Raw genomic sequence first — 27,507 nt, forward strand, 5'->3', positions numbered from 1 at the left:
GATGTTATTTGGTGTTTTGCAGGGATAACAGTGGACCAAGGAGTTGCCTATGTGCTAATGATGCTAGCTCTGGCCCTTACTTACATCATTCATTAACTAATCTTTGGGAAGACCTGAAGGGCTAGCTGGACTCACTCATCTATTCACCATGATTTGATTTCCCTTTAGTTCTCTTTTCTTTTGTATTTATTTGTTTGAACTCTATTCTTTGGAATGAAATTCTTTTGATCATGTATTTGTGCAGATTGGTCAATTTTTATTTCTTGAATGAAGTGGTTGTAAATTTCTAATCAATAATCAACCCTACTTTCCTAGTCTCAATAAATTTTGGCAAAATGCCATAAGCAACTTTTGTTTGCTTTTGACTTTTGAGGAGAACATGTACATCGTGTGTGGTCTCCACAAAGTAGCTTGCAACGTTAAATTTGCCTTTGGTTGCTAAGATTCTGAGTTGACGACAAACACAACTATCTGAACACTGAATTAAATAATGAAGGATGTGATCTAAGCAAACTGAACTGAAATTTTATGTGTTTGGGGTTGAGAAATTTAACTCAAATTATCATCCACCCAAAAAATCTCCAATGTTTCCCACCTCTCTTAACACTTATCCGAGTGTTTGGTCAGATTCATCTGATCACTAGGATTATTAGAATATAACCGCACAACTTGAGCTATGTTTAGTTTCCTGCTTGCTAAGAAAACATACATCCCAACATATCAATAAATGGCAATGCACACAGATATGTGAAGTCTTCACATCATAGTGGTTACATGCACAACAATGCCTGCAAAATCATTCTGGCTTTATCAAAGCAAGTGGCAAAACCAATGAGTACAAGTACACTCAACTCTACAAAGATCGTATTCCAACATGAAAATGGCCTTTCCACAAACCATTTAACTCCCATATCAAATGCAACACTAAAAATTTAACTAACTATCCTAAAGCAAACTAATGCATTGATAATTATTAAGTAATAACAAAACAAATTGACTCTGTGTCACGGCCAAGAAAATTAAGAAAGCTGCTCAAAGTACCATCTCAGCCTGCAAAGCTGCCAATTCATCTTCCTCAGGTGTCGGCTTCACCGGAACAGGGGGACTAGGTTGTTGTGGCCCAGGTTGGACCTGTACTGAGGCTGCAGGAGCTGTAGTTGTTGGCTGAACAAGCTGTTCTTCCAACTCAGCACCCTCCAGCTCTTCAAGTTCTGCTTCCAATTCATCCTGAAATAGGCAAAATAAATAAATCAGAATGCTCCATGGGCATGCATTAATTACTAATTAGTGCTCTACAATAAAAGGAACAAACATCTTGTCTCAGTTGTCTGCAACCAATATAGTAGAAATAAAATAAGCATTTGACCTCATCAAAATCAGCAGCTGCACCAATTGGAACAGACAATGCTCCCTGAATCTGTTTCATGTTCTCATTCTGTTCATTGATCTCATCAACTGCCTTGTCAACATCATCAATATTCCTGAAGAGCAAAAAAGTGTAGCAAACTCCACAATGCCATAAATCAAAATCAACACTTCATCAACATAGTATACAAAGAGCATGAAATTGAGTTGTAACAAAATATAAGATAATGTTTCAGTGTGATCATTTTATAACATAAATAGCGCTACATACATTGATGTCTGCATAGCCTTCATGGCAGCTGCTCCAGTTCTTAATGCATCCACCGTTTCCGTGGTGGCTTTAGCACCTTCCAACATTATTATCTGTGACAAAGATTACCAACATAAGATGCAAAAAGAAGCTTAATAACCTAAATCATCATTCTGAACTGTTACAATATGCAAAATTGCATTTAGACCTGGTCATGAATACGCAACTGAAAATTTCCAAGCTGCTCAATTTGCTGCTCATATAACCTCTTCCTCTTCAAACATTGTATATTTGTATTGCAGCTGCATTAAATCAACACTCATATCACATGTCATGATGCAAGTAAAAACAAGCACACTTTATGAGTCACAAATTAACTTGCCCTTTTTGTTCTTTCCCTTGGTGAATTCTGGCCTTATCAACTTCAGCTGCAGCCTTCTTGAGGAGTACTTTATCTTTTTTCTCTAGCATTTCAAGTGTCTACATAATTGAATGAACAACACATTCAAATGGTCAAATTCTCTCCCTCAAAGTGTAAATTTCTGCTTAAAACACTTGCTATTCAGATCAAGTCTTGCTGCAAGACAATAAATAATGAGCAAAATAGAACAATATAGTTCATTAAAGTGAAACAATTATGTTCAACATGTATCCACATACCACATAGCATAGCAGAAGCCATATTTATATTTTTAGATATAGCTGCACTTTCTGCCCAATCCAACAACTCTTAATTGTAACTTACCCTTCTAATCTAATTGAACTGTTATCATAAGTTTCTTTTATTTGAACTCTCTTGAATCTCAAATCGGATCTAACTATTACTTCGCGTAACACAGTGAATGAGCCGAGGCAAGGAAGCATACACATGCTGACTCAATTGATAAACACGAACAATTTTCCATCAGAAAGTTATGCGTTCTATTCCACGTGTCGTCGATGTGAGAGCATCGTGAGCCATCTGTAAGTACTTTGATAAGCAACCTGCGGTCGCGGAGGCATGCCACGTGGTGACCGAAGCCAAACTAACGGAAGATAATGTAAAAAGACCAAATTGTCCAAAGTTTCAATTTGTTGCTCATAAATTCACTGCTACTTCTGGTTTCTACCTCACTTTTCTGTGAAAAACCCTAGCCTTCAACCCTATCAGCTCTATCCACCGGCGAAGAATGAACCGCCACCGAAGGAGAACCGAGATCCCCACCATCACTCTCCCTCACGATTTGATCGTTCAAATCCTGCTGAGATTACCAGTTCGATCTCTGATCCGTTTCAAATCCGTCTGCAAATCATGGCTCTCTCTGGTTTCCGATCCCCAATTCGGTGAATCCCATTTTGACCTAGCTGCTTCTCCAACCCACCGATGCCTCACAGAAGGTTACGCTTGTGACATTAAATCCATAGATGTAGATGCACCATCACTTCACAATGATTCTGCTGTAGTAAACCTCGAATATCCGCGTGCATCACCCCGTCTTCCGTGGAACCCTGTTGAGTTCTTAGGTTCTTGTAGAGGGTTTATACTTGTAGCTTATCAATGTGGTGAAGCTTTTCTGTGGAATCCATCAACTGGTGTCCATAAAAAATTTGAAGTCATTGAAGAGTTGTACTATAATGTACATGGTTTTGGGTATGATTCATCAAGGGATGACTATTTGGTTGTTCATTTAGAATTGATTGATTTGGAACACTATCTCAAGGATGATCAGCGCGCTATAGTTGATCATCCTACTCGCATTTCGATTTTTTCCTCGAAAAAAAATGCCTGGTCTTGCCCTGAGGTTGCTAGTGATGTTCAATATGTGGAATTGGATTCGGATCGTGTTGAATGCCTAGCCGGGTGCTTGTTGAACGAGGCGCTGCATTGGTTGGTTATCTCTTACGAAACCAAACTTCATGTGATTATTGTCTTTGATTTGGTTGAAAGGAGTTTGTCGGAGATTTCATTGCCGCAAGTTTTAGCCGGGGAATTAGAACATAAAGAATATTGTTTGAGGGTCATGAGGGAATGTCTCTGCCTATGTTACCCAGGTAGCATGACTTCAATGGCTGAGATTTGGATGATGAAAACATATGAAGTGCAGTCATCTTGGACTAAGTTATTTGCTTTTTCGACTTGTAACATTCCCTACAATGTCTTTTATCCAATATGTTTCACCAAACATGGAAGAATTTTTGGATCAAATGGCTATGGGAGATTAATGATACTTGATGACAAAGGATGGCTGCATGATCTGAGTGCAGCTCGCCCTGAACCCGATAAATATGAATATATTCCAATTCATTGTGGTGCGTTTAGAAGGGAATTAATGCATTGTGGTATGTATAGAGAGAGTTTACTATCACTCCCTAATGACTTTGAGGAAGAAGGTGTTGACTCTGAGGAAGCAAGAGAAGACGAGCAGCTGACGAGTTTCTTTGAGGAAGGAAGTGATGATGACCAGCTGTTGAGTTCCTTGTTGAAGTCAAGTGAAGATGACAAATAGTAACTGCCAATAAGAATTAGTGTATGTAAGTTCTTCAATCCTTTTCACCATTTTATTTATATTACTATTTATTGAGCATAACGAAAAATGAGAAGTCATGTGAAGAGGAAATTATACAAGAAGATGATTCCTTAACCTATCTTGTACTCTCTCCTTCTTAAGTGACTATATTTCTTTCTCCATAAATAAGTGTGACACTTGAAATTGCTAGGAAAGATGAGGTTTGGTGGTGGACTGAATTTACTAATTGATAGGAAATTCATTTGGTGTTGCCTTTGCTTAGAATGATCAAAGACAATTTTGGTGGAAAATCATATAAGAAAAACAAGGTCTTGGGTTAAATATCAGTTCTCAAACTAAGATCTTGTAGGATTTATAAATTATAATATGGTGACATTTAAAATAAGCTCATCTTTTCCAGCAGGCCATGAAGGGTGCAAAAATGCTCTACACAGTTATGCTTGATGTCTTGGCTTGCCTTCAAATGATGATATTGCAAGAAGAGAGCTATCATTTGGAAGAGAATGTTACTTATACAATGTTAAGTCATCTCGCTTCAGTAGTGTTTTCTTAGTCGTGGTTTCAGTAAGTTGGAGTCGATACAGTCTTTCGAATTATATTTTAAAGTATGAGTTAGGAAATCCTAGCAGGAGTTAGTACATGCTATTTAGCAACTTTATTTTTTTCCCTTTTAATATTGTTATTGTAGTTGCAGTTCGTTCCTCTTATTGTCGTTAATATGGTTTTCAGGTTTGATCTCTTCTTATCTGTACTGTAATTAAGTACCTCTTCTACTGAAATAATTCCTGACTTTTGTAAGATATTTGCTGTTACTCATTTTGACTTGGAAGTTATGGTGATATTGTCAATCTTAATCATCTTGAAACTAATCAAGTTATGACATAGATTAATCTCCCATCAGGTCATTTTAACCACTTGATCATCCTAATGTTCATAAGGTATCTGTCATATCCAGTTTCACCATATCTGTAAAGATATTTGATTGCCGTAGGTATGGCAATGATGGTGCAACTGTGCAAGTATTGAATTTTTTTTTTAGCTTCATCATATCTGTGTGAAGAATGATAAGGGACAGGTGTATGAGATTGATGGGGTTGGTATTCATAGCATAATCTCAGTGATATGTGCTCAGAACAAGCTTTATGCTCATTCTGTTAGCGCTTCCACTCCAGAGTGGAATAGAGATAAGGACATTCTAACGCATGTTCACAAGTCTTTTAAGACAGTGGGAACATTTTAATGATTAATTAGCTTCTGTTCCCCCCCCCCCCCCTATATAAATAAAAATAGTTGTCTATTTTGTATATGCTGAGGGTGGTGTCTTATGATGATGATTTGATATTTTCCTTGCTTGTCAATTTTCTTGCATTTTTGGTATAGTAGCTTCCAATTTGAAGCTTTCAAGCATTTTTTCTATGGAAAATAAAACTACCTCTTGCAATTTTGAGTTTTGTGGTTTCGGGTTCGTTTATATCTAATTTGTGTTATGGTTGTTTGTTGCTTCTTTTGCTGTTGTCTTTAGTCCCAATTCCAGTTGAGTCAGGTAGTTTCAAATTTTTTTTGAGACGTACTTCAGAATCAAGTGTAAGATGAAGCTTTTATAAGTAGCTTTTGGTTTTCAGAATTATAAGGGAAGAAAATTGATCCAAAATTCCAAATATTCTCTTAATTTCTGATGAAATTGCTGGACCCAGAATTATTCATCATGGTTAGTGGCTAGTCTGGAGTTTCATTTCCATGATCCTTTTGGTCACACTAATGTTTACATCTCGAAGCAATTCTCAACACATTATGTCTTAGCCATGAAGCTAACCACATTATCATTTATCTTGCAAACGAAATTCACAACTTTGGATATTCACCTGTACATCTAAATAAGTGACTATATGTTAATCCTAGTGTTTGTGCAGGAGTATACATCACGTCTACCTTTTAAAACATGTTTGGTTTACATCAGAAGTCAAGCCAATGCATCAAATTTGTCTAAGAATTTGCTTCTGAGTAGAAATGAGACTTAGTACATGTTTACTTGTTTAGAAATACTTCAACAAGTCAAAATCAATTTCGGGGAGTAACTTATGTAAGTGCCTTTTTAAGTATCAATGAATATGAGGAAAGCGATACAGATCCAAACATGTTATTATTCCTCAAACCCTTGCTTTCACGTTGAAGCATTGGATATATATCGCAGCTGCTTAAGAAAACAATTTTTTATGTCATGCAAGCCTTGATACAAGTTTTAACTAAATTTTCTTTTGAGTAAAGTACACTCACCCCCCTTAAGGTTTGTTAGAATTACACTCCACCCCATTCTTATCTAAAATCTACATCCCACCCCATTTTATATAGAGGCAAATTTAGTGACGAAAAATATTTTTCATTAATAATTAGTTATTATTTAAATTGTTAATCAATAATTTCAAAAAAAAAAATCAATATAATCCAATAAATTTAAAAATGAAAACATCACAATCCTCCTCATTCTCTCAATCGCGTTTTTCCTCCGTAAATTCATAATGCAAATTATGCAATAGCACACCTGCCCGATTTACAAACCATATCTCGAACATAGTGAAACATGCTTGTGTTTTCATATTTGGTAATAATTCAATTTTAATCAAAATAATCTCTTTATACCTCCAATTTTCAAAATTGGGTTGTAGGCCAAAAAAGCAACACAAATGGGTGAAGAAAATAGAGAAACAAAATTATGAAAATATGAAGTGGATCTGAGGTTATTAGAGCCCAACGAGGCGGTGGAGCATCGTTTTTAACAAAATCCAACAATATCTAAGACCAACAGAGCGTTCGCTCACAACTTCAAGGGGTGAAATTCACAAGAAGTAGTTGAACAAGTGGCTTTAGGGATGTGCGATTCACGTTCTGGGGTTCAGGTTGCAACAAAACTTTGAGGCATGGAGGTGTCATGGGGTTTCACATTGTGGGACAGTGGAGCCGTGTTAAAGGGAGTAAAGGCTTGGTGGTGGCCGTTTGTGGTGAGAAATATGATTTGGAGATAGATGGGACGTGGACTTAACAGACAGAGTGAATGGTTTTTTTAAATTTAATTCAGTAAAATTATTTTCATAAATTAATGTATGATAGTGTATATGCATTAAATTTATTTAAATTTTTACTAATTAGTAATTAATTTTTAGTAGTGAGGAATTTGTTTTCGTCACTAAAATTTGCCTTTATAAAAAATGGGGTGGAGTGTAGATTTTTAAAAAGAATGGGGTGGAGTGTCATTCTTGCAAATCTTGAGGGGGTGAGTGTATTTTACTCTTTTCTTTTTATTTCATGAATTATGCTTAGGATGGCTGTTTATATTTCCAACAAAAAAAAGAAAATGAAATCATCAAGCGGGAAAAATGACAAATTAGTTAATGGAAAACCAAGAAGGAACTATTACCTCGTTTAACTTGTCCAAAGTTGCAACAGCTCTGTCTTCCTCTCCAGGTTTTGCAAACATCTTGCTAAACATGATTACTATCAAATCAATGGATTAAATGCTCCTAGTTCGTGAACGGGTCTTCTATAACGCTCAAAATTCCATCAAAACCATTTCAGTCGTAGAATGAATGATAATGCACAAGAGTTGGAGAGTGGGGTAGAAGGCAAAAAAAGGCAGAGTGATGTTGTTGGTTCAGTTTGCTTTTGCCCTCTGTTATGGTGTCTGAGGTTCAACATCCAGCTAACCTTCAAACTTGTTTTCTGTGTGTGTTCTTCATTTTCACATGGCGCGCGTTATTTTAATTTATTTATCAATTTATCTCCTAGATAGAATCCATTTTATGTTACCATGATTTATTCATGAAATATATATATATATATATATAACCAGTTAATTGGCACTCCCTCTACGCCTCAAATCAACCAAGAGGCCCTATTTTTACAAGAAAAATCAAAGATTATGGCTGAGCTAGCTTCAGCTACATCTCAAGAAGAGTTCAGATCAAGATTGGAGTTAGTCTCTGGAAGTCAGAAATCTGATTCACTAGAGGACGAAGCTTCTTTCAATTTGCAAAATAATTATCTTCAAGACAATGAAGATGATTGCTTCAACATGGGATTCCACTCTTTTTACTAAAGTGGAAAATATTTTTGCAGAAAAGACAAGACATACTGTTCAAGATCAAAAGCAAATCATCAGGCGTGGCCGACAAGGTCTATCAGCCATCCATATATATATATATATATATGATACTAAAAATTGTTCACCCCTTTTAATTGTTTGCTTTTAATATTTTGATCACTTAATTACAACATATTTTGTTCGGTTAAAATTATCCTTCGTTCGTGTACTAGGTTGACTGAGTTCTTGCTTAGTCAACAACCAGCACATGTTGAATTTCAACACCATTAAGTTATATGGTTCGTTTTTTTTTATAAGCCATGAAAAATATATTGAATAGAAGTACAACGGGTACTTCAACCCAATACAAGTGGAAAGAAAAAAATTACAGAAGCAAGAAGCAGTAGAGATACAGCAGATTAACCCCCAAACAACTTCTAAACTAAACCCGCTACCCCTAGGAGAAAGATAGAAGAAATTTGCCTCGTTAAAACCTTTCTAGGAAAAACTCTCTTGGGAAAACCTAGACAAGAAAAAAGAGTACAAAGATCTAATATCAAAGACTAATCTCCAAGGGGCCTAAAAATACAAAGTCATATGATCATACAACCAGCCCAAATTACCATAAACCAGTGATAATCAAAAACCCCCACTCTAAATAAACTTGCCAAATACAAAAGCAATCAAGCAAGCCCCTCTGTATGAATAATCTTCGTATGCCACTCAGCTAAGGATATCATGACACAATGCAGCAAAAATCCCAAATGGTAGTATAAAATCAAATAGCTCCACAAAGAATGAAAGAAGTTCCACGCCAAAGTACTGACAGGGATCACCAAGCTAGCTGCCCCCACGAAGAGTAAATTAACAATTCCAGTAACATCCCTCCTTGCAATAAACATGACCTGAAAGAAGAGTTGAACACAAAAAACAACAGACCGAAAAAAATACCAATTATAGCATCTCCAAACATACTCTTGGGTTTTCAATCCACTCATAAACTGACACCCCAAATGATGAATTGTTCGCCTTGAGCCACAGCCAGGTTCTGAATTGAATACTATCTAGGATTCTTGCGGTGTCTACTGAAACCCCTCTAAAAACCACTCCATTTCTTAAATTCCAAATGACACCAACAGTGGCTACCCAAATAAGTGAGGCAGCCTTACTTCCTCTACCATTAATACCCGGAATCACATGATGTAGAAAGTGTTGACTTACAGAATTAGTGAGAACCATTGACATGCCCAGCCACTTATATACTTGCATCCAAATCCTCCAAGATATATTGCAAGACAGAAATAAATGAGCAATAGATTCCTCACTGTCAGCACACAAGACACAGGCTGTATTCAATCCTCCTGGTAAAGCGTTACGCCTTGCTAGTTCCACCTTGGTTGGAATCCTGTTATTCAAAATCTTCCATGAAAGAGCCAGCGCATTGGAAGGAGCTTTTGCTGCCCACAGTTTGGTAAACACCCTTTCGTCCACTGCTAAGGATTCGACCCTACCCTGCAAAAATTCATATGCAGAACATACAGAATAAATTCCAGAACTATCCTTAGTCCAACACCACTCATCACATCTCACAGTTGCAGGAGAAAAGCACGAAATCAGTTGCAAACTATGATGCACGGGTACTCCAGTTTGGCCAACGTACCCCCGTACCCGGTACATACCCGGTACTTGTACTCTTGGGTACTTCATGGGTACTTAAAAATGCATACACAATCTATACCAAAATTTGATTGGGTAGTTTTTTGGTATCATTTGGGTACTTTTTTGTATCTCTACTACTATTACACATAAAAGCCTATATACTCTACTAATATCTTCAATTTGCATCAATCTATTAGTCAATTTAAGTTACTCAATTTTGAGTTTTCTTTCTTGCATCATGTAAAAATCTCAATTTCTTCCATTTGCTTTGTTATTTTTTAGAACAATGTGAATTTTAAGATTTTATTGTACAGATTTTCTCCTAATATGTTGAAAATATAATAATTAAATATATATATATACTAACGTACCCGTACCCATAATTTTTTGAAAAATGCCGCACCCGTACCCGGTACCGTACCCGTATCCGGTACCGTACCCGTACTCGTGCATCCTAGGTTGCAAAAGTTCATTAACACTTTCAGTTTCCCTTTGAAGTAATTGTCTCAGCAAATTAAACTCCCAAAGCCAAACACCTTCCCTCCACCTCCCCATCTCCTTTATCGTTGCCTTTGGTTGAGAAGACAACAGATAGAGTCTAGGAAATAGCTCTTTAAATACTCCCGCCCCCAACCAATCTTCCTCCCAGAATAGAAACTTTCCACCATCGCCAACCCTTCTGCAAAGAGCCTCATCGAACCAGCCACCAGAATTGTTGCCGAAACAAGACGCATTGAGATCTTTCCACCAACATGAGTCAGAGGGTTTAACTGTCCCCTTATATTTGCTTAGGATTTATAGATTGTCATATGATTATTTCTTGGAAGTTATGGAATTTCTCCTAGGTTGTTTTTAAGACAATTGTGTTCGAGTCAATAATTTAACACAGGTGCGTTCACAAGACTTCAATTTGAGACAACAGCTTAAACTAGAACAATTTCATATCAATTGATATAAGTGTTCGGTGATGATTATTCTTTTTTTTTACGATGATGATTGTAATGTTTAATGAATTAGAGCAAATAAGATTAGAAAAGTTTATCAACTCATTCACTGTTTGTAATAAGTTTAATATTTTCCCAACAAATGCTGAATTTCATGTTGGAGAAACGTTTTTGTATAAATAATTCCTTTCATTGAATTATAGCCGTTTGCTACCATCAAATTGCAAAGTCTAGTTGAATACATATTTTAGTTGAAATTTCCACTTGCATTCTTAATTAGTGGGTTAGATTTCACTATTCTGATTGCAAATTTGTAAAGCTCAAGACGAGATTATACCAAAGTTTGGACTAACCAAGTTACTCTCTGAGTTGAATACTTATTGAAGCCATTACCAATCCATAGAGTGGAGTCTTCCTTGAGTCACAAAATACTTAAATAGAATTGCCCATCTTTCAGAGAGGTTATACCTCAAAATAAGATTGACAGATTCATTTTAAAGAGTAAAGTGAAGAATAATTGCTGTTTGATTGAAAATTCAGGCTTGATATTCAAGTAATTTCATTTTTTTTGTAATTTACATGCATGTATTTGACAATAATTTCAACTGTTAATTGTTTAGTTAATGGGTATCATTTATTTTGTTTTTTAAAATGAGTCTTTCACTTTAGAGAAGTTAACTTCATGAAAATAAAGTAGAGGTCCCAACAACAAAGTTGAAGGTAACTTGAAAGGACAACAGGTTCAAGGAATTTAACATGAAGCAAATGCAATCTTATTCATGTAGACCAACATCGTATACTGCAAATACATAAAATGAAACATATAATCTCTGATAATGAGGATAAAACTCAGGCAACACGCCTGCAAATACTGAGGCCATCGCCTACAGAAGTAAGAGCGAATTCGACGCGAGAATCTTTTGTGATTGTTTTATTAAATTCAATTGCTGCATTCCTCATTGGCATACTGTGTGGTGGAACTTTCTCATCAGGCCAAGCAACACAACCACCCCAGAGTGTGTTATCATATATAAGCAACCCACCAACCTTCACCAGTTTTATGAGCCTCTCATGGTAGTTCACATAGTTCTCTTTGTCAGCGTCAATGTAGGCAAAATCAAAAGTTCCTTCATTTGCAGCCTGTGACAAAAAAGTTTTAAAAAGTCACAAATCAGCTGATAAAAACCAATGTGAACCTTTAAGTGGTAACAGATCTAAGACAAACAGAAGGAACGTGCTTACATCTTCTAGCAGTTTATCCAAAATTGGTAGAGCTGGAGATTCTATGAAATCAATCTTGTGCTCCACACCAGCCTTTTTTATGACTGGTAATCCAACCTCATAAGCTTTCCTGTCAATGTCTATGGCTGTTATCTGCAAAATCAATGAATTTTTAGTTCAAGTAGGCATCGCTGAATTAGACCACCTAGGATATCTATGGAAATTAAATCCTCTATGCAAACCTTTCCATCATCAGGAATGTTGAGTGCAGTGAGGAGAAGAGAGTATCCAGTAAACACTCCCACTTCAATTGTCTTTTTGGGGTTCAGCAGCTTCAGAAGAATGGTGATTAGCGGACCCGCTTCGGGTAAAGTAGCTATGAAACCCCTGAAAGAATGTGAAAACAAGTCAGTTGAGATCTTTCTAGTTCTGTTTCAGTCTCAAATCAGATGGGGAAGTCACAATTGCAGCAGACAGAATAATTAACAAGGGTGATTGATTATCAGTGACATCCCTCATCCCTTACCAGGTTGAAACCTTTCTAGTGCATGTTGGGATACGGTGGAAAACTATGGTCAGCCAAACTCACGGTGGACAGAAGCAACTTCCCTTATCTTTTGTGACTGTCCACTGTGATTTGGACATCACCGGTTTTATACCGTGTATCCAAACATGCACCTAGTTTTGTTTTAATCTCAAATCAAATGTGGAAGTCGATCACAATTAACAAAAGGCTGAATGATTACCAAGGGTGACTCTCAGTGGCATCCCTCAGCTCTTTGAGAGGTTGTGGTTCTCGAGGGTAAACAGCAGTCTCTAGTATATACTGTCATATCATTGTTCATGTTGTGTTAGACATGAATATACGATTGATATATGAGTTTTCAAGATATACATTTATCTGTTTGTGCCATGACTGAAAACAAGGAAAAATTTCAAGATAAATTTGCAGACATACCTTAGTTAAGTCCTCGCTCTGCAGTATGACTGGTTGTTTGTAAATTGATGGATTTTTAATGTGTTCCATTTCTCTGCAACCAACCAATAACAACACTACAACTTATGAGCCCCTCCAAACACAGAGAGAACAGAAGGAAAAGAGAGAGGTTCTAGATGCTATCAAGTCATGTGCATTCTACTAACATGTTTGCAAGCTATCCCCTCAACTATGAACTGATCAAAATTAATAATTTTCTAGTGCTTCAATATAGTACCTGGCTATGATTCCCTTTAGTTCTGAGGTGCAATAGTAAGTTATAGAAATTATTTAAGTTTGCTATATAAAATTAAGCAAAGATGACTTTTATTTATGGACTTAATTAACAGAGGACCTGAAAGAGTTGGTTGAATTAAGAATGCTTTGATACAGAAACAAACAAGTTTAAGAGAGACATACCTAAATATTAATATGAAATGGTAACTTCAAAAGAGCTCAGGGAAGAAGTTGTAGAGAAGTATGTGATAGAAGCTGAACCTGCTTGGGGCTATATACATATCACCTACTCGAGATCCAGTAACACAGGAATTTTGAGTGAAGACTATTCTGTGTTTGTTTGTCAAAGGAGGCGGCTTATAATAGTAACATTCACCTTGAACAATCCTCCACCATATTAAATGTTGATATCAATTATGTCACATAGAAAAACAAACATTTCAGGATAGAGATTCGTCACTTCACGCGTGAGAATGATCCATTTATTGAATTTGTCTCAACATTTCCTTAGACTGAGCCATCTTTCTTCTATACCAACATTTACGTTGTTAATTAGTATATGTAGAGTTACGAGGATTAATAAAAATAGATCAGATTCATCTTTTTAAAAATATTTTTTATACATGTTAACTAATAAAAAATGAGAAAAGATAATAAACATTGCTGACTTGACTTTTTTCTTTGAAAAAGAAATACCAATACAAATCTAAGGTGAAGAAGAAATCTGAGAAGGAGCATAACACCGTTAAATGAGACTGGAGGCCGAGAGTCAATATGGAAAAATGTTATTGGTGAGAGTGAGACAAAGAATGAAATACACGTTGGAGACACGAGATTTTTATTCTAAAATGAGATGGTAAACCTATGTTCTGATTCAGCGTATACAAAAAGATAAATAACACGTAGCACCTTAGCTTTTACTTCTATCCACCATGACTTTCGAGCGAGTTTCCTAATATGCATTAATCAACTAGCTTTGAATGTGTGTGACAATAAGCTTAGTGCTTTGAATACATAAGTTCCTACCCAAGGATATTTTAGGTTATGAAATTAGCTTAGATGCTTCATCTTCTGGTTATGCAGGCATAAACCCTGCCCAATTTTTGGAGCTCTACATTATGTATGAAGCCTCTTTGGTATGAACTCTCATAACAAACAGTTAAAGAGTTCCACCCGTCTTGTACCATGAGTCACAGGAGCCTCCGATAAGCAACCTTTGAACTTAAACCTGAACAAGATTTTGAAGAAGCTAATGAATGTCCTTGGAGATATTCCGGGCATGACTAGCTGAGTTTTGTTTGTAAAGTTCATCCTCAGATTCGCTATTTTCATAATCAAATAGTGCAATGACTAATGAGGCCTGTGAGATACTGAGATATATTAGATTCCAATTTTCACTTTTCTCTTTCTGAATGCAAGGCTCATGAGTACTCGCAAGGAGTTTCCTATGAGTTTTCAACCAGATCATAACTATCAGAATCAGAAAATGTGTTGTGTGCTCTCAAGCATGCATTTCTATTCTCTCTGCTCACTTCCACGTATATTTTTCCAGGACAGGAGCGTCATGACTAATTAAAGTTTTGGGAGTAGGCAAAATGTCCCCCAATGAAGATGGACATAATCTAATGTAATATTAATATCAGGTGATCACTTATATAATCCTTATTGCAAAAGCCGCCCTTTAACGTTCCATAGTTTTATTCCTCAGTGACCTTTTTTTTTACTAGCAATGATGGCCATGAGACTTGAACCTATGACTTTCTGCATACTATCCAAATCCCTCACCACTAGTCCAATTCCTCCAAAGTTTCAATACCAGGTGACTGCTACCTAATATAGAGCTTCTTCCTTTTGAAGATGGCTCACTGGTTCGCAGGTCATCATCTCCAAAAAAAACAATTCTGACACAGATGTAATATCTACCTTTTTCTTGAAATCTCTTTCACAGCACCTCAACCAGCTGAAGATGGTAGCAACCAAGATTTTCTATCAGTACCCCACACTTTTATTATTTGTTGATGAAGCCACAGAGCCCCACTGTTTGCAATCGGGTCAGAATTTCCATAATCACATGTCCCAGAACTTTGGACGTTACCACCTTGCTATCTGAACCTGTGTCATCTACATCATAAAAAATTCAAAAGTGACAGGCAACAAAGTTCTTTTCAAAAGAAACTGCAGACTTCGTCAATCTTTCAAAAATCACAGTAAAACGTGACTATGTACTCTAAGTTATGGAAGAAGCTCGTGTTTGGTCATGTGTAGCTAAAACAGGTGGAAAATGTGCTTGTAATAACAAATAGAAAACAGCCGCATTCAATCTTTCTCATTCTCTCACTCACCTCCACATAAATCAAAATATCAAACCATAACTATGTATGATAATATCATATGTTCTAACAGCATCATTATGTGAAATGTTCACTTTTGAGAGAAATGATTTTGTTCATTCTCCCCGTAATGAAAGAACCTTGCACAAAAAAATTATGAGGGTCCTTTTATGATATCATAAGTCAAATAACAATAAATTACAAAAAAAATATTGGCTAGCCACAAAATCAACTTTCCTGAATCAAGGGAAGTTTTTTAATTGGGATAAGGACTGTATTAAGAGGGTTAGAGTTTTGTTACAGATCATGAATTGGCTTCAGCGAATTGGCTCATCAAGATGGCTAAGTCCATGCCTCTTATCATCGTAGGTGCAGCAGTACTGTAAGGACACTCCTTGGAAAATCCAACTTTCCCAGATTTTAGTACCCTGGTTAGGCACTTCTTTAACTTCTTATGGCATTTCACATCAGTCATTCCTGTAAAGCCATGTTTAGTCAGTTTAAAGCAATCTTCTGAAGAGAGATCTGAAGCTAATAGAAAACTTAAAGGAGAATAACAGAAATAATTACGTCAACATGGAATTTCTAATATAAACATGCATTAGCTAATGGCTTTTACATTGAGTTTCTTACATTACATTTGAAACTTCCAACTTCTACCAAAGTATACTTCTCAGAACCACAGAAAATTTAATGACACCACAGAAATTTTAAATCAGATAGTTAAAAAGAATATGAGATTACCTTTCTTCTCATACCTATGTCAATGTCATTGGGTAAACATCAAATAGAAAGCTTATAATCATAGATGTGTTTGGGTGAACAGCTGAATTAAGCGCTTATTCATAAGATAATTTCAGAAACTTATTGAAATAAGCTGAAAATAAGCTGTGGATAAGCATAAGTTGTTATTCATAAGCTAATATGAACAGCTTATGAAAATAAGCTCGAATCAGCTTATAGGTATAATTATTTACATAAGCTCTGACGAATACTTGCATATAAGATAAGCTCAAATAAACTATTTAGTATCGAATGCACACAGAGAATTAGGCATTAGCTTCCCAACAATATACAAAATTGATTCAACAAAAAGATGCTTTCCATCACATAATTGTGGATGAATCATATTCCTACTTCCAATCCTAATAACTAACAGAAATTAAGGAAATAGAATGGAGAAGAGTAACAATACCGAATTTGCCTACGCAGTCATCATGGGTCATGCAACAAGCATCAAGATCATCGCATGGTTTCTCACCATCACAACCCGAATATCCTACCCCGCAATACTTGCCATACTTGATTCCCATAGCTGAAATGAAATTCAAATATTAATGCTTGTGCCCACATATATAAATTGAGAATAAATGCAATTCAGAAACTCACTGTCACATTGTTCTGCAATACATTTCCTGCTGCAAGTGAACTGCATCATCGATCGATAGTTAAGAACAATGGTCAATGTCTTCAGGTAATGCTATTACATTGATTAACAACAAACCAATTGAACCTAACTTCTGAGCAATGAGAGAGAAGATAGGAGGACTTACATCGGCGTCGGAGAAGCGGAGGATGACGGCGAGGAGCAGAGAAAGGAGGGCGAAACCCGCGGTGGCGCGTGACATGTTGCCGGCCACCGTTGCAGGCCGCGTGAGGCAGAGAGAATTGAATCTAACGTTGTTTTGTTTGGGTTGAGATCGGTGAAGTGCACGCCGAAATTACTAGTACCCTTTAGATTGTTGCCACGTGGTTAGATGGCAGTGGGCAATGAACGTGTATGCAGGCCCACCCTCCCCTATTTTAGCTGCATACAATTCAATAACACAAATATGTATTATTAACAATAATGTGTAAACATTATTTATTCAGAAAAAAAAAAAAACAAGAACTCCTAAATCAGTTAATTTTTTTTCTCAGTTGTGGGGTATTAGAATTTGAAAAATAATATCTTATAATATCATTTTTTTAAATCAATATCATTATTATATTTTAGATTAATTTATATTATCTTAGGTAATTTACATTATTTTCTAACACGTCGTGCAAGTGTCTGTTTGATTCACCTATGAGCTAATATTTAACTTATTTTTAGAAAATTAGGAGTGATAATGATAATGATCGGACTCTGGACCGTTTTATCATAGAGGCTCTGATTAGAGCATCTTCAATGAAAGTATCTAATGTTAAATACATACTCATATGAGTATCTATTACCATTGGAGTACATATTCAATTCCAACATGACAAAGATGAGTATGTGGGAATAGATACTCTACACTAGACTTGAAAAGTAAGCTTGTATTTATTACCAGCACTTACAATTAATATAATTATATTAAAATGGAGATAAATATAAAATATACAAATGTGATGTTGATGGTGGGATATACTATAGAAACTTTTAAGAGTTGTTGGGTTGGAGCAAAAAGTTAATAAAGTGGTGTAAATGATGTGACATTATAGAAAATTATAAAAAATAAAGTGTAAATATTTTAGTGAATATGATGAATGTAGATGGTCTTACATGTCAAAAGTCAGTTATACCAAAATTTTGACTCTATTGAGAAAGAGTATTTTATATCATCACATATCCCTAGAACATGTCGGAATGTTGAAGAAGAAAGTAACAGCATTTCAACTATCAAGACAAAAAGGTCAAAGTTACATGTTCCTTCCTTCCTCTTAAAAGTCCTTTTATTCACACTTTTCGGCTAAATGAACATGATGTAAAATCAACACACGTTTCTGGAGTGACATGACTTCCCCCCAATTCCCCAAACAAATAATCCCGCTAGGATATAACTACTGTGAAGTATATATGAATTAACAGTGTAAAAGAATTAAGCTAAATGAACAAAACAAGGCAATTACGTATTCAAAACTTTTTTAGTAGTCCTGAAATAGAGATGTACAAAAAAAGAAATGGGTAAACCAAATTCTCACTCAATTTACACAAAAAAAGAATGCAGTATCTTTATTCTTCATGTAATTTGAATCTCAAATCACGCATCTATATGTGACAAAATAGACTGTAGAAAAGTAAAGCTTTTAGACTATGTAACACAAGCTATGTTGCTAATTGCTATGCCCAAGCACGTTAAATTCACTGACGATCCTTCTTAAGAGACAGGAAATGAGCAGCAAAGGAATCATAGTCAGGTAACTTTGGATGAACGTGAACAGTTGCCTTCTGCTTAGAGGGAGTGTCTCCATCAGAATTTTGAGATTTGGAAGCCGCTTCACCTTCTTCACTATCTTTTCTCACTGTTTTAGGAACAGAACTGGAAGGTTGCAGCCTTGCAGATTCAGAGCTCCTCATTGTGGATGAGGCATTTTGGTTTCTGCTCTCATTAGAAACCCTTGAAGATTTCCATCCAAGTCCTGTACCAGAAGTCGCAGGAGCCTCAGATGAAGGAGCATTCTTCGAACTTAAACCTGAACCCGTTTTTGGTGAAGCTGTCCTTCGAGAGATTCGACTGACAGGACGGGCTGTGGCTGAATTTTGTCTAGGAAGTTCATCCTCAGAATCACCATCATCAGAATCAAAGTAAGGAACGGGGGCTCGAGAGCTAGACTTCTTTTTTGCTTCCACTTGTTCTTTCTGAATGCTAGGTTTAGTAGTTCTACTTGTCTCTTGTGTATTTGCAACCAGATTATAACGATCAGAATCAGAAGATGTGTTATGTGTTTTCAAGCCCACATTTTTATTTCCTCTGCTGACTTCCCTCTTGTATTTATCCTGAACAGGAGCATCAGAGCTGACTGAAGTCCTCACTGTCGGCAAAGATCTTTCATTCTGTACTGCAGTGTCCCCCAATGAAGATGAAACATCATCCGAGGTGTTCTTAATATAAGGTGGTTGCCAATAGCTTTTGTTGCGACGACCACCTTTCAATGTTCCATAGTTTAATTCAATACCATCTTCCATAAAAGATTTCTCCGAAATTTCAGCCTCATCAACATTATTAGGTGACTGCAATGCATGGATATTTCGCTTAGAATCAAAATCCAATATAGAGCTTCTTCTTCCTTTTGAAGATGGCTCATTGGTGGGCAAGTCATCACGACCGTGATTTTCTGTCATAGTAGTGGTGTCTACCTCCCTCTCAAAATGCTCTTGCACAGCATCTGAACCAACTGAAGACGGTGACAACCAAGACTTTCTGTCTGTACCCAAATTTTTATCACTTCTTGATGAGGAACCTAAAGCCCCATGGCTTGCATTCTGATCAAGGACATAACTTCCATAGTTAGAGGTCCCAGAAACCTTAGACTTAACCAAATCCACCTCGCTATCGGAGCCTGCATCATCTGAATCATCAAAAGTGACAGGTAGCTGGTTTTCTTTTTCATAAGAAACTTCAGACTTTGTCAATCTTTCAGAAACCACAGAAAAATGTGACTGTGTATCGGAACTTGTTTCTTTCTCATCAATGTTCTGTCCATGCCTCCAAGAACTTGTATTTTCCAATTTATCAATTTGAGATTTGTAATCAGGAGATGAGGAGAACAAGCTAGATTGCTCACCCTTGTAATTTTGATCAACATCAAATTTGTAACCATCATCCTCTGAACCCGAATCATCAAATGCAACAGAAGTATCATTGTAAGAACTTGTTTCCACAGTGTTTCCTTCAGTAAAAAAAATGTCTTCCCCAGCGCTTTTCCCTGTCGTCCAATCATTCAAGTTCAAATTGTCATTGTGATCATCACTTTGAATACTGAGATTAGAAGAGGAAGCTTTTCTATATTGTCTGTTTGTCCTTGCATATCCAAAGTGATCATTGTCTTCAGGATTCAAATAATCATCACCATGAAATTCAGTAACAAAATCTTCTTCAGTTCGGCTTGCTTGCCTTTTTGTGCTCAGTTCATGTAAGTCATTATTCTCTTGCTTAAAGGAGTTATTGTGCTGATATGTATCATCAACAAAAGAACTACCAAACTTCACCGAAGGTGACCGGTCATGTTTCACCACATTCTGATGACTGTTCCTGTAATGTTCATTGGGGGATCCTACCAGGTTATCTTGTTCTCTAGCAGTACCCTGTTCATTGTGCATTCCAGAACTGCCTCTATGGAAGGTGCTATTAACAGAGCCTGTAGAAAGATGTTTGTCATCATGAAAAGCATATTTTTGAGGTACTTCATCTCTTGACTCATTGCGAGAAGACCTATGTGATCCACTTGAATACTGCCTTGTCATGTTTTCACGGTTTGAAAATTCTGCAGCTGCTCTTGCAGCCATGTTTGCACGTTCCGCAGATTCTGCAGCCGCCTGAGCAGCAGAGGCAGCATCCTTGAATTCCATGTTCCAGTTCTGCCTCCCCACAGGAAAAGAACTCCTGTTTCCAGAATGCGAATCTCTAAAATCCATTTCTTGATTTCCAGGTCCTAAAAGACAGAAACCCAAATATTCAGGTAATAGACAGAGCAAAAGCCAAAAAGTTGATCAGTGACAAACAACTTCTTCTAAGAAAAATACCTGAAGATCTGATTTCTGGATCAGACATGCCTGATGTGGTTGACTGATTGCCACTAGCTTTTCTAGAAGCACTACTTGTGTTCTGCTCATATGAATTTGTAGATGCATCATGCATTGGTTTAAGTTCCGAGGAAGTATGTACACTTGGAGGACCCTTTTCATCATGGACAGGTGGAACATGGACTTGAGAAGGTTCTACAAAAGAAGCCTTCTCAAAAGTATTTGGTCCAACCTTAACGTATAAATAATAATGTCAAAATACTACAATACAATTGAACATATTTTATATCAAAACAAATAAAGAAATTCCAGAATGAACAAAAGCCTACCAACAAGTCTTGAGAAGACTTCACATCAGTTTCTCCAAATGACTTGGGTTCCCATTTGATATTATGCTCCTCGGCTATAGCAGCTAATATTTTTATCTTGGCTGGACCATCGGGTGCTTTGGCAGACAATTTCTCAACCAACTAAAAAGACAACATTAAATTAGAAAAAAGAAAAAACTGACATGAAATGATCATATCAAACTTCAAGCAGGTAGAGAAACTTACCAAGCGATTTACACCACAGTCAGGACGTAATTCAACAGCAGCTGAGACAAATTCTTTTCCATACTTGGATGTAATTTGCTTCTTCACATCCATGAGCTCAGGTAAGTCTGAACATCTTGGAATTGCAAATATTAAACTCGAAACTGCTTCCTTCAAATCGATGGGGCAGTTTCTGTAAAAGTTCAGGAAAAAAATTGAAATTGTGATGAGATCAAAGCGGTGAGAATGCACTATCATAATGAACAAACTTATAGATGGCAAGATCAATCGTTTAGAACGAAAAAGTTATTGGGCAAAATCCCCTCAGACATACACAAATATGGTCAAAGAAGAAGATGAATAATAATGTCAAAGATTGGGAATTGCAAATATTTACATGAATAACTGACATATAATCGATTTAAACTTAACATCAACCCCAAAACATGAAATATTCTGTATGTCAGGCCTAAAATCATTAGGAATTAAGCTAATAGGTGCGACTAGTACATTAAACAATCAGTTGAGGATGGTTTTTGATCCAGGGTCTTTGCTACTGTGCCAAATGCACCATTTAATACTCTTCTAAAATACATTGTGCAACAGCATAAAAATTAATATAAAAACACATTGATTAATGCTATAGCTAGATAGATATGAAACCTATAGTTTTCACATAGGATCAGAGTTACCAGGACTGAGATAATGAATTGCTACTTAGGCCCAACCCAAGGACCCATTGTCTAGTTAATCTGATTTTCTACATCTCCAATCAAGTTCTACCCTTTAGTCAAACTCAACCCATCTCCGTTACACATTTACCTTTTATTCCTAAAAGTATTATAGAATTACATTCTCCTAAAGTGATGATCACATGTTTGGTTGACATATCTTAACAAAATAATGATATGGGCAAATTCAATGGTATTGCTCAAATCAAAGAATATAAACTTCCAAACAGATCATCACAACAGGGGGAAAAAGAGGATATTATCCCTTAAAGAATACACAATAACACATTCAGTAAACACATTTGGAAACAATTAAGACATATTCAGTGACATGAATTTAACAATGCAGACAATTTAAGTATTTCACAATTCACATACTTCTGTGATTCAATCATGGGCAAGCGCGCCGCCATCAATTCACAGTAAATCTCAATAAGATCATAAGCTGCCATTGTCTTCTCTTCCCTGACAACATGTTCCACCTGAAAAACAAAACAAGCAAAAAAGTCAAACAAAACAACTGTTGAAACCCAAAAGGGGAAAAATTAAAAAAACAAAAAAACCCAATTGTTAGAATCTAACATAAAACCTAAAAACATAAACTTTACAAAAGGATGCAAAAAGAGCAACAGTGAAATAATCAATTAATTAAAAAAAGTGCTTTTGTTATGAATTACCCTGATTCTAGCAGTTTGATCCTGACCAGACTCGAGCAATTTGGCTAACTCCTTCTTGAGTTGCCTGACCTGAGCTTCTCTCTTGTTCTTGAGAAGCTTTATGCGTGAAACGGCGAGCTTCAATGCCGTTTTGCTGCAGCAAAATAGAAACGAATTCAAATCAATCAATCAATGAATCTTCAACCCAATTAAACAGAAAAACAACATGAATTGAATTCGATCGAAGCGTTACCACTTTGCGGGCTTGAAGCTTCTGTGCAACATGCTCTGCAGAAACTGAAACTAGAAGAAGGATTTGAATTGAATGGATAATGAAACAGGGATGGTGAAGTGAGGAAAATGGGGTTTGAGAGGATTGGATCTTGCAGAAGAAGGAAGAGGAAATTTGATTGAAGTTTCGATGAAGAAACGTGACAAGCGAATACGAGTGGAACAAACCTTTTTTCTATTTTTTTTCTAGAATAGTAGAATGCTTACGCTAACGACGACGAGTTATTCCGTACGGGAAGGTGCATGGGATGGAACACCTCAATTTCGTGTTAATATATTTTATTTTATCTTATTTAAATTAAATTTTTGAAGTAAGAAAATAGCAAGTCTTATAGGTGGCAAATGTCAATTCATTTCTTTGTTTTGTTTCTCTTTGCTACATTTGTAACTAAAATCGATTATCAAACAGGCGTGAGAGGATTGTTTATTTGGGCTCTTGCCTTTTCGTAATCTTTGACCTTTGGGTTAAGCCCTTTCATAAATCAATCAGATTTCTTTGACAACAAATAAAGAAGATTGTCAATGACAATAAGTTGACAAAATCATACAAGCATTTTGTATGATTTTTCTTTCATTGTTGATTCTTGCATGAGCCTGAGCGAGCATGCTTTGTTCTTAATTGTTTATCTAGTTATTTATTGTAATATAGTTGCTTGGGAAGTTGGGATCTTAGTTCCACTTATGTGAATTTCACTGTTGTAAGTGTCATTAGACAATATTTGAATAATAATCTATGTTCCATTGAAGAAAAAAAAGTTAACAAAAAAGAGGATTTATTTATTTTTTTGAGAAAATTTTATTTGATAAATAATGTGTTTTGTTCGTTTAATAATCAAATAATGATATTTCACTGCAAGCGTGTAGAACAACTAGTACGATCGTATTCTTGTGCATAAGTACAAATACCGCATTAAATATTTAATAAGGAAAGCTTTTTCACTCATGGATATTATACCCGACATTAACGCACAACCAAATTGACCATAAAGAATTGATTAACATATAGATAGTTGTATATTTGCGAAGCACACGATTCTAAGAAGAGTAATGAAAGGTAGATATACACTTTTTTGGAGATATCCATTACATATACATTTTTGTGTCATTTTTACCTCCATAATATTTTGTGGTGGTTAAAAATTGTCACAAAATTATATATTTAAAATGTGTTTGTAGAAAGTGAACATCTATAATCATTTATGTTTTAAGAATCTTAACTTATGTGAGAAGTTAGTTTGTCACTTATTACTATATGATAGAACCTTGCCTAAATAAACTATTGTTTTTCTTTTTATGATATCATAAATTAAATTACAACATATTAGAATAAATTGGCGTAGCCAGGCTCAACAAGTGCATCATATAAGATCAACATTTCATGAATCTAGAAAACTTTGTTAATGACAAATAGTGTACAACATTTACTAAACGGTTAAAGTTTTGTTAGAACTAATCATGAAATGTTTCATTCAATTGGCTCAGCAAAATGGCCAAGTCCATGCCTCTTATCATAGTAGGCGCAGCTCTATTGTAGGGACACTCCTTAGAAAATCCAACATTCCTAGTTTTCTGCTCCCTGATTAGGCAGTTCTTTAATCTCTTATGACATTTGACGTGAGTCATTCCTGTAAAACCATGTTTCGTGATCAATTTAAAGCAATCCTCGAGATGGAGGCCTCAATAATCAAGCTAATAGAAAATGTAAAGGAGAATCAAAGAAGAGTTTAATGGATATACACTGAGAGTGTAAAATAATTTTACACAGACATCTAATTGAATTTCGCCAAATCAGAAAATATCTTATTCTTTTAATTAAAATTAAAGTCAAATGTAATTATCTCTCCTATGTGACATGCTTTGATTGGATGACTGTGTAAAACTATTTTACACTGTCAGTGCATATCCATTAAACTCATCAAAGAAACAATCATGGTATGCATTTTTTGCACAAACATACATTTACACTAACTAACCGGTATTTCTCATACATCCAATTACAAATTATTTCACTTTCAATTTATTTTTTATTACCTAATTAGTTTTAATAAAATTAATTATATTTATAATCAATTCTAACAACGTTGATATAAACACGGGTGCACACAAAGAATGTAGGAGCAAAGAATAGAAAGAGTACCGAATACGGTGACACATTCGTCATGGCCCATACAACAAGCATCAAGCCCATCGCATGGTTTCTCACCAGGACAACCGAAATAACCTACCCCGCAATACTTGCCGTATTTAATATCCAACGCTGAAATGAAACAACAACAAAAGTAACTTATGTCAACCGTTATAAATAATAATATATAATTATTCATGTAACACTTATTGAACAACCGAAGCTTTTGAGATAATTACTTGCTTGACATAGTAATAGAACCTGTGCGACAAAGTGATCTAGAGTTTAATCTTTACCGCCCCATAGTATTATTATATTAGAAAGTAGAATTTCAGCACATAGTAGGTGGATATGTGCATTTTCACAAGCTAAAGCTCAAGTGAGTCATTGCGTGAGAGAGCGTGTTTAAAATAATAATATAAAATCATTCATTTGTTCTTACTCAATAATTTAAGCTTTTGTGAATTTGAGCCAAAAAAAACCTTTTTTTTTTGAAATGGAGCTAAAAAACATTGAAACAAATAAAATGTGACAACCAATAAGCAAAGGAAAAGATGTTAATGCTACAAAGAATTAATCTTACTATCACAATGCTCTGCAATGCAATTCCTGCTGCATGTGGCCTGTCCTCCAAAGTTAATTAAGAAAAATTAATGGCCAAATTTCTCATATGTTATATGTTTATGCTTCAAAATCCAACCATATTAACAACAATCCTAATTTCTGAACAATGTGAGAGAAGAGATGACTTACATCGGTGGCATAGGAGGAGCGGAGGACGACGGCGAGAACCAGGGATAATAGAACGAATGTGGCGGTGGCGCGAGAGATAATGCAGGCAGCCATTGAGGGCGTAAAGGAGAAAGGGTCTTGATGTCTGTCCGTTTCTTATTCTTAGTTCTTTGTATAGTTTCAAGGAAAAAAAAAACGATGTTGTTTTATTTGGGATTGGGAGCTGAAATTAGCAAACCAGCCTCTAGATCGTTGCTGGACATTATGGGGTATAGCAGCATGTATTTGATTCTTTATCTTCTGCAATTTCCAAATACAGATTCATTAAATTTAGGTATGAAGTTAAAAATAGTTAGATTGATATAATCACAATCCCTTTTCTTAGGAGGGAAAACTCTACACTACAATATTCCATATGTTTCGTTAATGGGTAATCATTTATTTACAGCAGAAAACAACACCCCTGAGTTAATTAACTAATAGTATAGCAATTGATGGGAAATTGGGAATATCAGCATTCAGCAAGGAAGGTGCAACTCTTATCTTCGAAATAACTTTTTTTTTGACAGCAAAAAAATAAATCTTTATTAAAAGAGAACCCTCCAAGAGTACAATAAACAAAGAGAAAACCAACCCTACCCAAGGTCTTTGAGACTAAAACCAGCAATCCAATAACCATCAACATTCAATTTGCAAGAAGGCAATATCAGCATTCCCTATAAAACAAAATACATTAATGTTATTTGTTTCTATTAATGTCAAGTTTTATCAATTTGTTAGAAACAAATAAAATTCTGGAGCGGGCCCTCTGTTAATATGACTGAAAAGGAGTACTACATTTTTTTTTTGATAATGTGAGGGGCAAAAGCCCAGGAGTACTACATTATTACTCTTAGCAAGTTAGGATGCACCAATAGTTTTTTTTTTTTAAAATGTAAGGACATGAATAACATTGGCTCGCGATCTGGAGATGCAATGTGTGACATTCGAGTCAGATTCTGAGGTGCTAATCAGGGCGATGAAGAATGACTCTTGTCCGGTCGTTATTCAGCCACTAGTGGAGAATTGCAAAGCCTTGGGACAACAATTTCAAAAGATACCTTATTCTTATGTTAGACGTGAAGCCAATAGGGCAACTCACTCTCTACCTTTGGTTGCTTGTAAATTTGCTTCTAAAATGTGGTGGGTGATCCCCCACCCGCAATTGATCACAATGTCTTTATAGATGCTTCTTTTGTGAATTTATAAGATATGACGTACCTTTCCTAAAAAAAACATTGGCAATAAACTTACAACATTAAGAATTATTTTAGACATATTTTAAATAAGAAAATTTATTTAAATACAATTCTTTATCATTTCATATTGTACTAAATTCTCATAATTA

General features: G+C 35.7%; 6 protein-coding genes and 1 pseudogene across 9 annotated transcripts; 1 reads left to right on the top strand and 6 right to left on the bottom strand.

Annotated features, from left to right (window-relative positions):
• Positions 1 to 284: 284 nt before the first annotated feature.
• LOC130739082 (vacuolar protein sorting-associated protein 32 homolog 2-like) lies at positions 285 to 7,621 on the bottom strand (annotated as a pseudogene).
• On the top strand, positions 2,205 to 4,979 carry LOC130739081 (F-box protein CPR1-like). Of its 4 annotated transcripts, none has more exons than XM_057591309.1 (2): positions 2,205 to 4,122; positions 4,523 to 4,979. In XM_057591309.1, exon 1 carries the CDS (start codon positions 2,785 to 2,787, stop codon positions 4,099 to 4,101), a length of 1,317 nt encoding a protein of 438 aa, XP_057447292.1. In that variant the 5' UTR covers positions 2,205 to 2,784; the 3' UTR covers positions 4,102 to 4,122; positions 4,523 to 4,979. The 4 variants fall into 4 exon arrangements, with proteins under 4 accessions (XP_057447292.1, XP_057447289.1, XP_057447290.1 ...); XM_057591306.1 differs by having other exon boundaries at positions 2,206 to 4,126; XM_057591307.1 differs by having other exon boundaries at positions 2,206 to 4,126; positions 4,526 to 4,979.
• Positions 7,622 to 8,695: 1,074 nt separating the features above from the next.
• Positions 8,696 to 9,904, bottom strand: LOC130736932 (uncharacterized). Its single transcript, XM_057588705.1, has 5 exons — positions 9,866 to 9,904; positions 9,173 to 9,709; positions 9,025 to 9,102; positions 8,821 to 8,924; positions 8,696 to 8,720 (listed from the first exon to the last, which is right to left on the bottom strand). The coding sequence occupies exons 1-5, from the start codon at positions 9,902 to 9,904 to the stop codon at positions 8,696 to 8,698; spliced, it is 783 nt and encodes a 260-aa protein (XP_057444688.1).
• Positions 9,905 to 11,550: 1,646 nt separating this feature from the next.
• LOC130739083 (probable caffeoyl-CoA O-methyltransferase At4g26220) lies at positions 11,551 to 13,733 on the bottom strand. The gene is made up of 6 exons (XM_057591310.1): positions 13,418 to 13,733; positions 12,980 to 13,052; positions 12,768 to 12,847; positions 12,264 to 12,408; positions 12,043 to 12,174; positions 11,551 to 11,940 (listed from the first exon to the last, which is right to left on the bottom strand). The coding sequence occupies exons 2-6, from the start codon at positions 13,046 to 13,048 to the stop codon at positions 11,650 to 11,652; spliced, it is 717 nt and encodes a 238-aa protein (XP_057447293.1). The 5' UTR covers positions 13,049 to 13,052; positions 13,418 to 13,733; the 3' UTR covers positions 11,551 to 11,649.
• A 1,862-nt stretch (positions 13,734 to 15,595) lies between these two features.
• On the bottom strand, positions 15,596 to 17,277 carry LOC130739084 (probable phospholipase A2 homolog 1). Its single transcript, XM_057591311.1, has 4 exons — positions 17,118 to 17,277; positions 16,954 to 16,993; positions 16,760 to 16,879; positions 15,596 to 16,041 (listed from the first exon to the last, which is right to left on the bottom strand). The coding sequence occupies exons 1-4, from the start codon at positions 17,190 to 17,192 to the stop codon at positions 15,869 to 15,871; spliced, it is 408 nt and encodes a 135-aa protein (XP_057447294.1). The 5' UTR covers positions 17,193 to 17,277; the 3' UTR covers positions 15,596 to 15,868.
• A 1,136-nt stretch (positions 17,278 to 18,413) lies between these two features.
• On the bottom strand, positions 18,414 to 23,450 carry LOC130739085 (uncharacterized). Its single transcript, XM_057591312.1, has 7 exons — positions 23,226 to 23,450; positions 22,994 to 23,126; positions 22,695 to 22,798; positions 21,607 to 21,778; positions 21,382 to 21,522; positions 21,053 to 21,284; positions 18,414 to 20,961 (listed from the first exon to the last, which is right to left on the bottom strand). The coding sequence occupies exons 1-7, from the start codon at positions 23,255 to 23,257 to the stop codon at positions 18,671 to 18,673; spliced, it is 3,105 nt and encodes a 1,034-aa protein (XP_057447295.1). The 5' UTR covers positions 23,258 to 23,450; the 3' UTR covers positions 18,414 to 18,670.
• Positions 23,451 to 24,562: 1,112 nt separating this feature from the next.
• Positions 24,563 to 26,373, bottom strand: LOC130739086 (phospholipase A2-beta-like). The gene is made up of 4 exons (XM_057591313.1): positions 26,142 to 26,373; positions 25,972 to 26,011; positions 25,401 to 25,520; positions 24,563 to 24,888 (listed from the first exon to the last, which is right to left on the bottom strand). Exons 1-4 carry the CDS (start codon positions 26,232 to 26,234, stop codon positions 24,713 to 24,715), a joined length of 429 nt encoding a protein of 142 aa, XP_057447296.1. The 5' UTR covers positions 26,235 to 26,373; the 3' UTR covers positions 24,563 to 24,712.
• Positions 26,374 to 27,507: the final 1,134 nt, after the last annotated feature.

This window comes from Lotus japonicus, chromosome 2, assembly GCF_012489685.1.
Source record: "Lotus japonicus ecotype B-129 chromosome 2, LjGifu_v1.2".
Lineage (NCBI taxonomy): Eukaryota > Viridiplantae > Streptophyta > Magnoliopsida > Fabales > Fabaceae > Lotus > Lotus japonicus.

Coding starts and splice junctions, on each gene's coding strand:
- LOC130739081 (XM_057591309.1), top strand. CDS start 2,785: ATGAACCGCCACCGAAGGAGAACCGAGATCCCCACCATCACTCTCCCT.
- LOC130736932 (XM_057588705.1), bottom strand. CDS start 9,904: ATGAAGTACCCAAGAGTACAAGTACCGGGTATGTACCGG. Junction 9,103..9,172: donor AGTGGATTGAAAACCCAAGA/GTATGTTTGGAG, acceptor CTCTTCTTTCAG/GTCATGTTTATTGCAAGGAG. Junction 8,925..9,024: donor CAGCTAGCTTGGTGATCCCT/GTCAGTACTTTG, acceptor TGATATCCTTAG/CTGAGTGGCATACGAAGATT.
- LOC130739083 (XM_057591310.1), bottom strand. CDS start 13,048: ATGGAACACATTAAAAATCCATCAATTTACAAACAACCAGTCATACTG. Junction 12,848..12,979: donor AGAGCGAGGACTTAACTAAG/GTATGTCTGCAA, acceptor ATGATATGACAG/TATATACTAGAGACTGCTGT. Junction 12,175..12,263: donor ACATTCCTGATGATGGAAAG/GTTTGCATAGAG, acceptor TTGATTTTGCAG/ATAACAGCCATAGACATTGA.
- LOC130739084 (XM_057591311.1), bottom strand. CDS start 17,192: ATGTCACGCGCCACCGCGGGTTTCGCCCTCCTTTCTCTGCTCCTCGCC. Junction 16,994..17,117: donor TCCGCTTCTCCGACGCCGAT/GTAAGTCCTCCT, acceptor TCGATGATGCAG/TTCACTTGCAGCAGGAAATG. Junction 16,042..16,759: donor TGACTGCGTAGGCAAATTCG/GTATTGTTACTC, acceptor ATGGCTTTACAG/GAATGACTGATGTGAAATGC.
- LOC130739085 (XM_057591312.1), bottom strand. CDS start 23,257: ATGTTGCACAGAAGCTTCAAGCCCGCAAAGTG. Junction 22,799..22,993: donor ATCAAACTGCTAGAATCAGG/GTAATTCATAAC, acceptor TTTGTTTTTCAG/GTGGAACATGTTGTCAGGGA. Junction 21,523..21,606: donor ACTGTGGTGTAAATCGCTTG/GTAAGTTTCTCT, acceptor TTGTCTTTTTAG/TTGGTTGAGAAATTGTCTGC.
- LOC130739086 (XM_057591313.1), bottom strand. CDS start 26,234: ATGGCTGCCTGCATTATCTCTCGCGCCACCGCCACATTCGTTCTATTA. Junction 25,521..25,971: donor CATTGCAGAGCATTGTGATA/GTAAGATTAATT, acceptor GTTTCATTTCAG/CGTTGGATATTAAATACGGC. Junction 24,889..25,400: donor CGAATGTGTCACCGTATTCG/GTACTCTTTCTA, acceptor ATGGTTTTACAG/GAATGACTCACGTCAAATGT.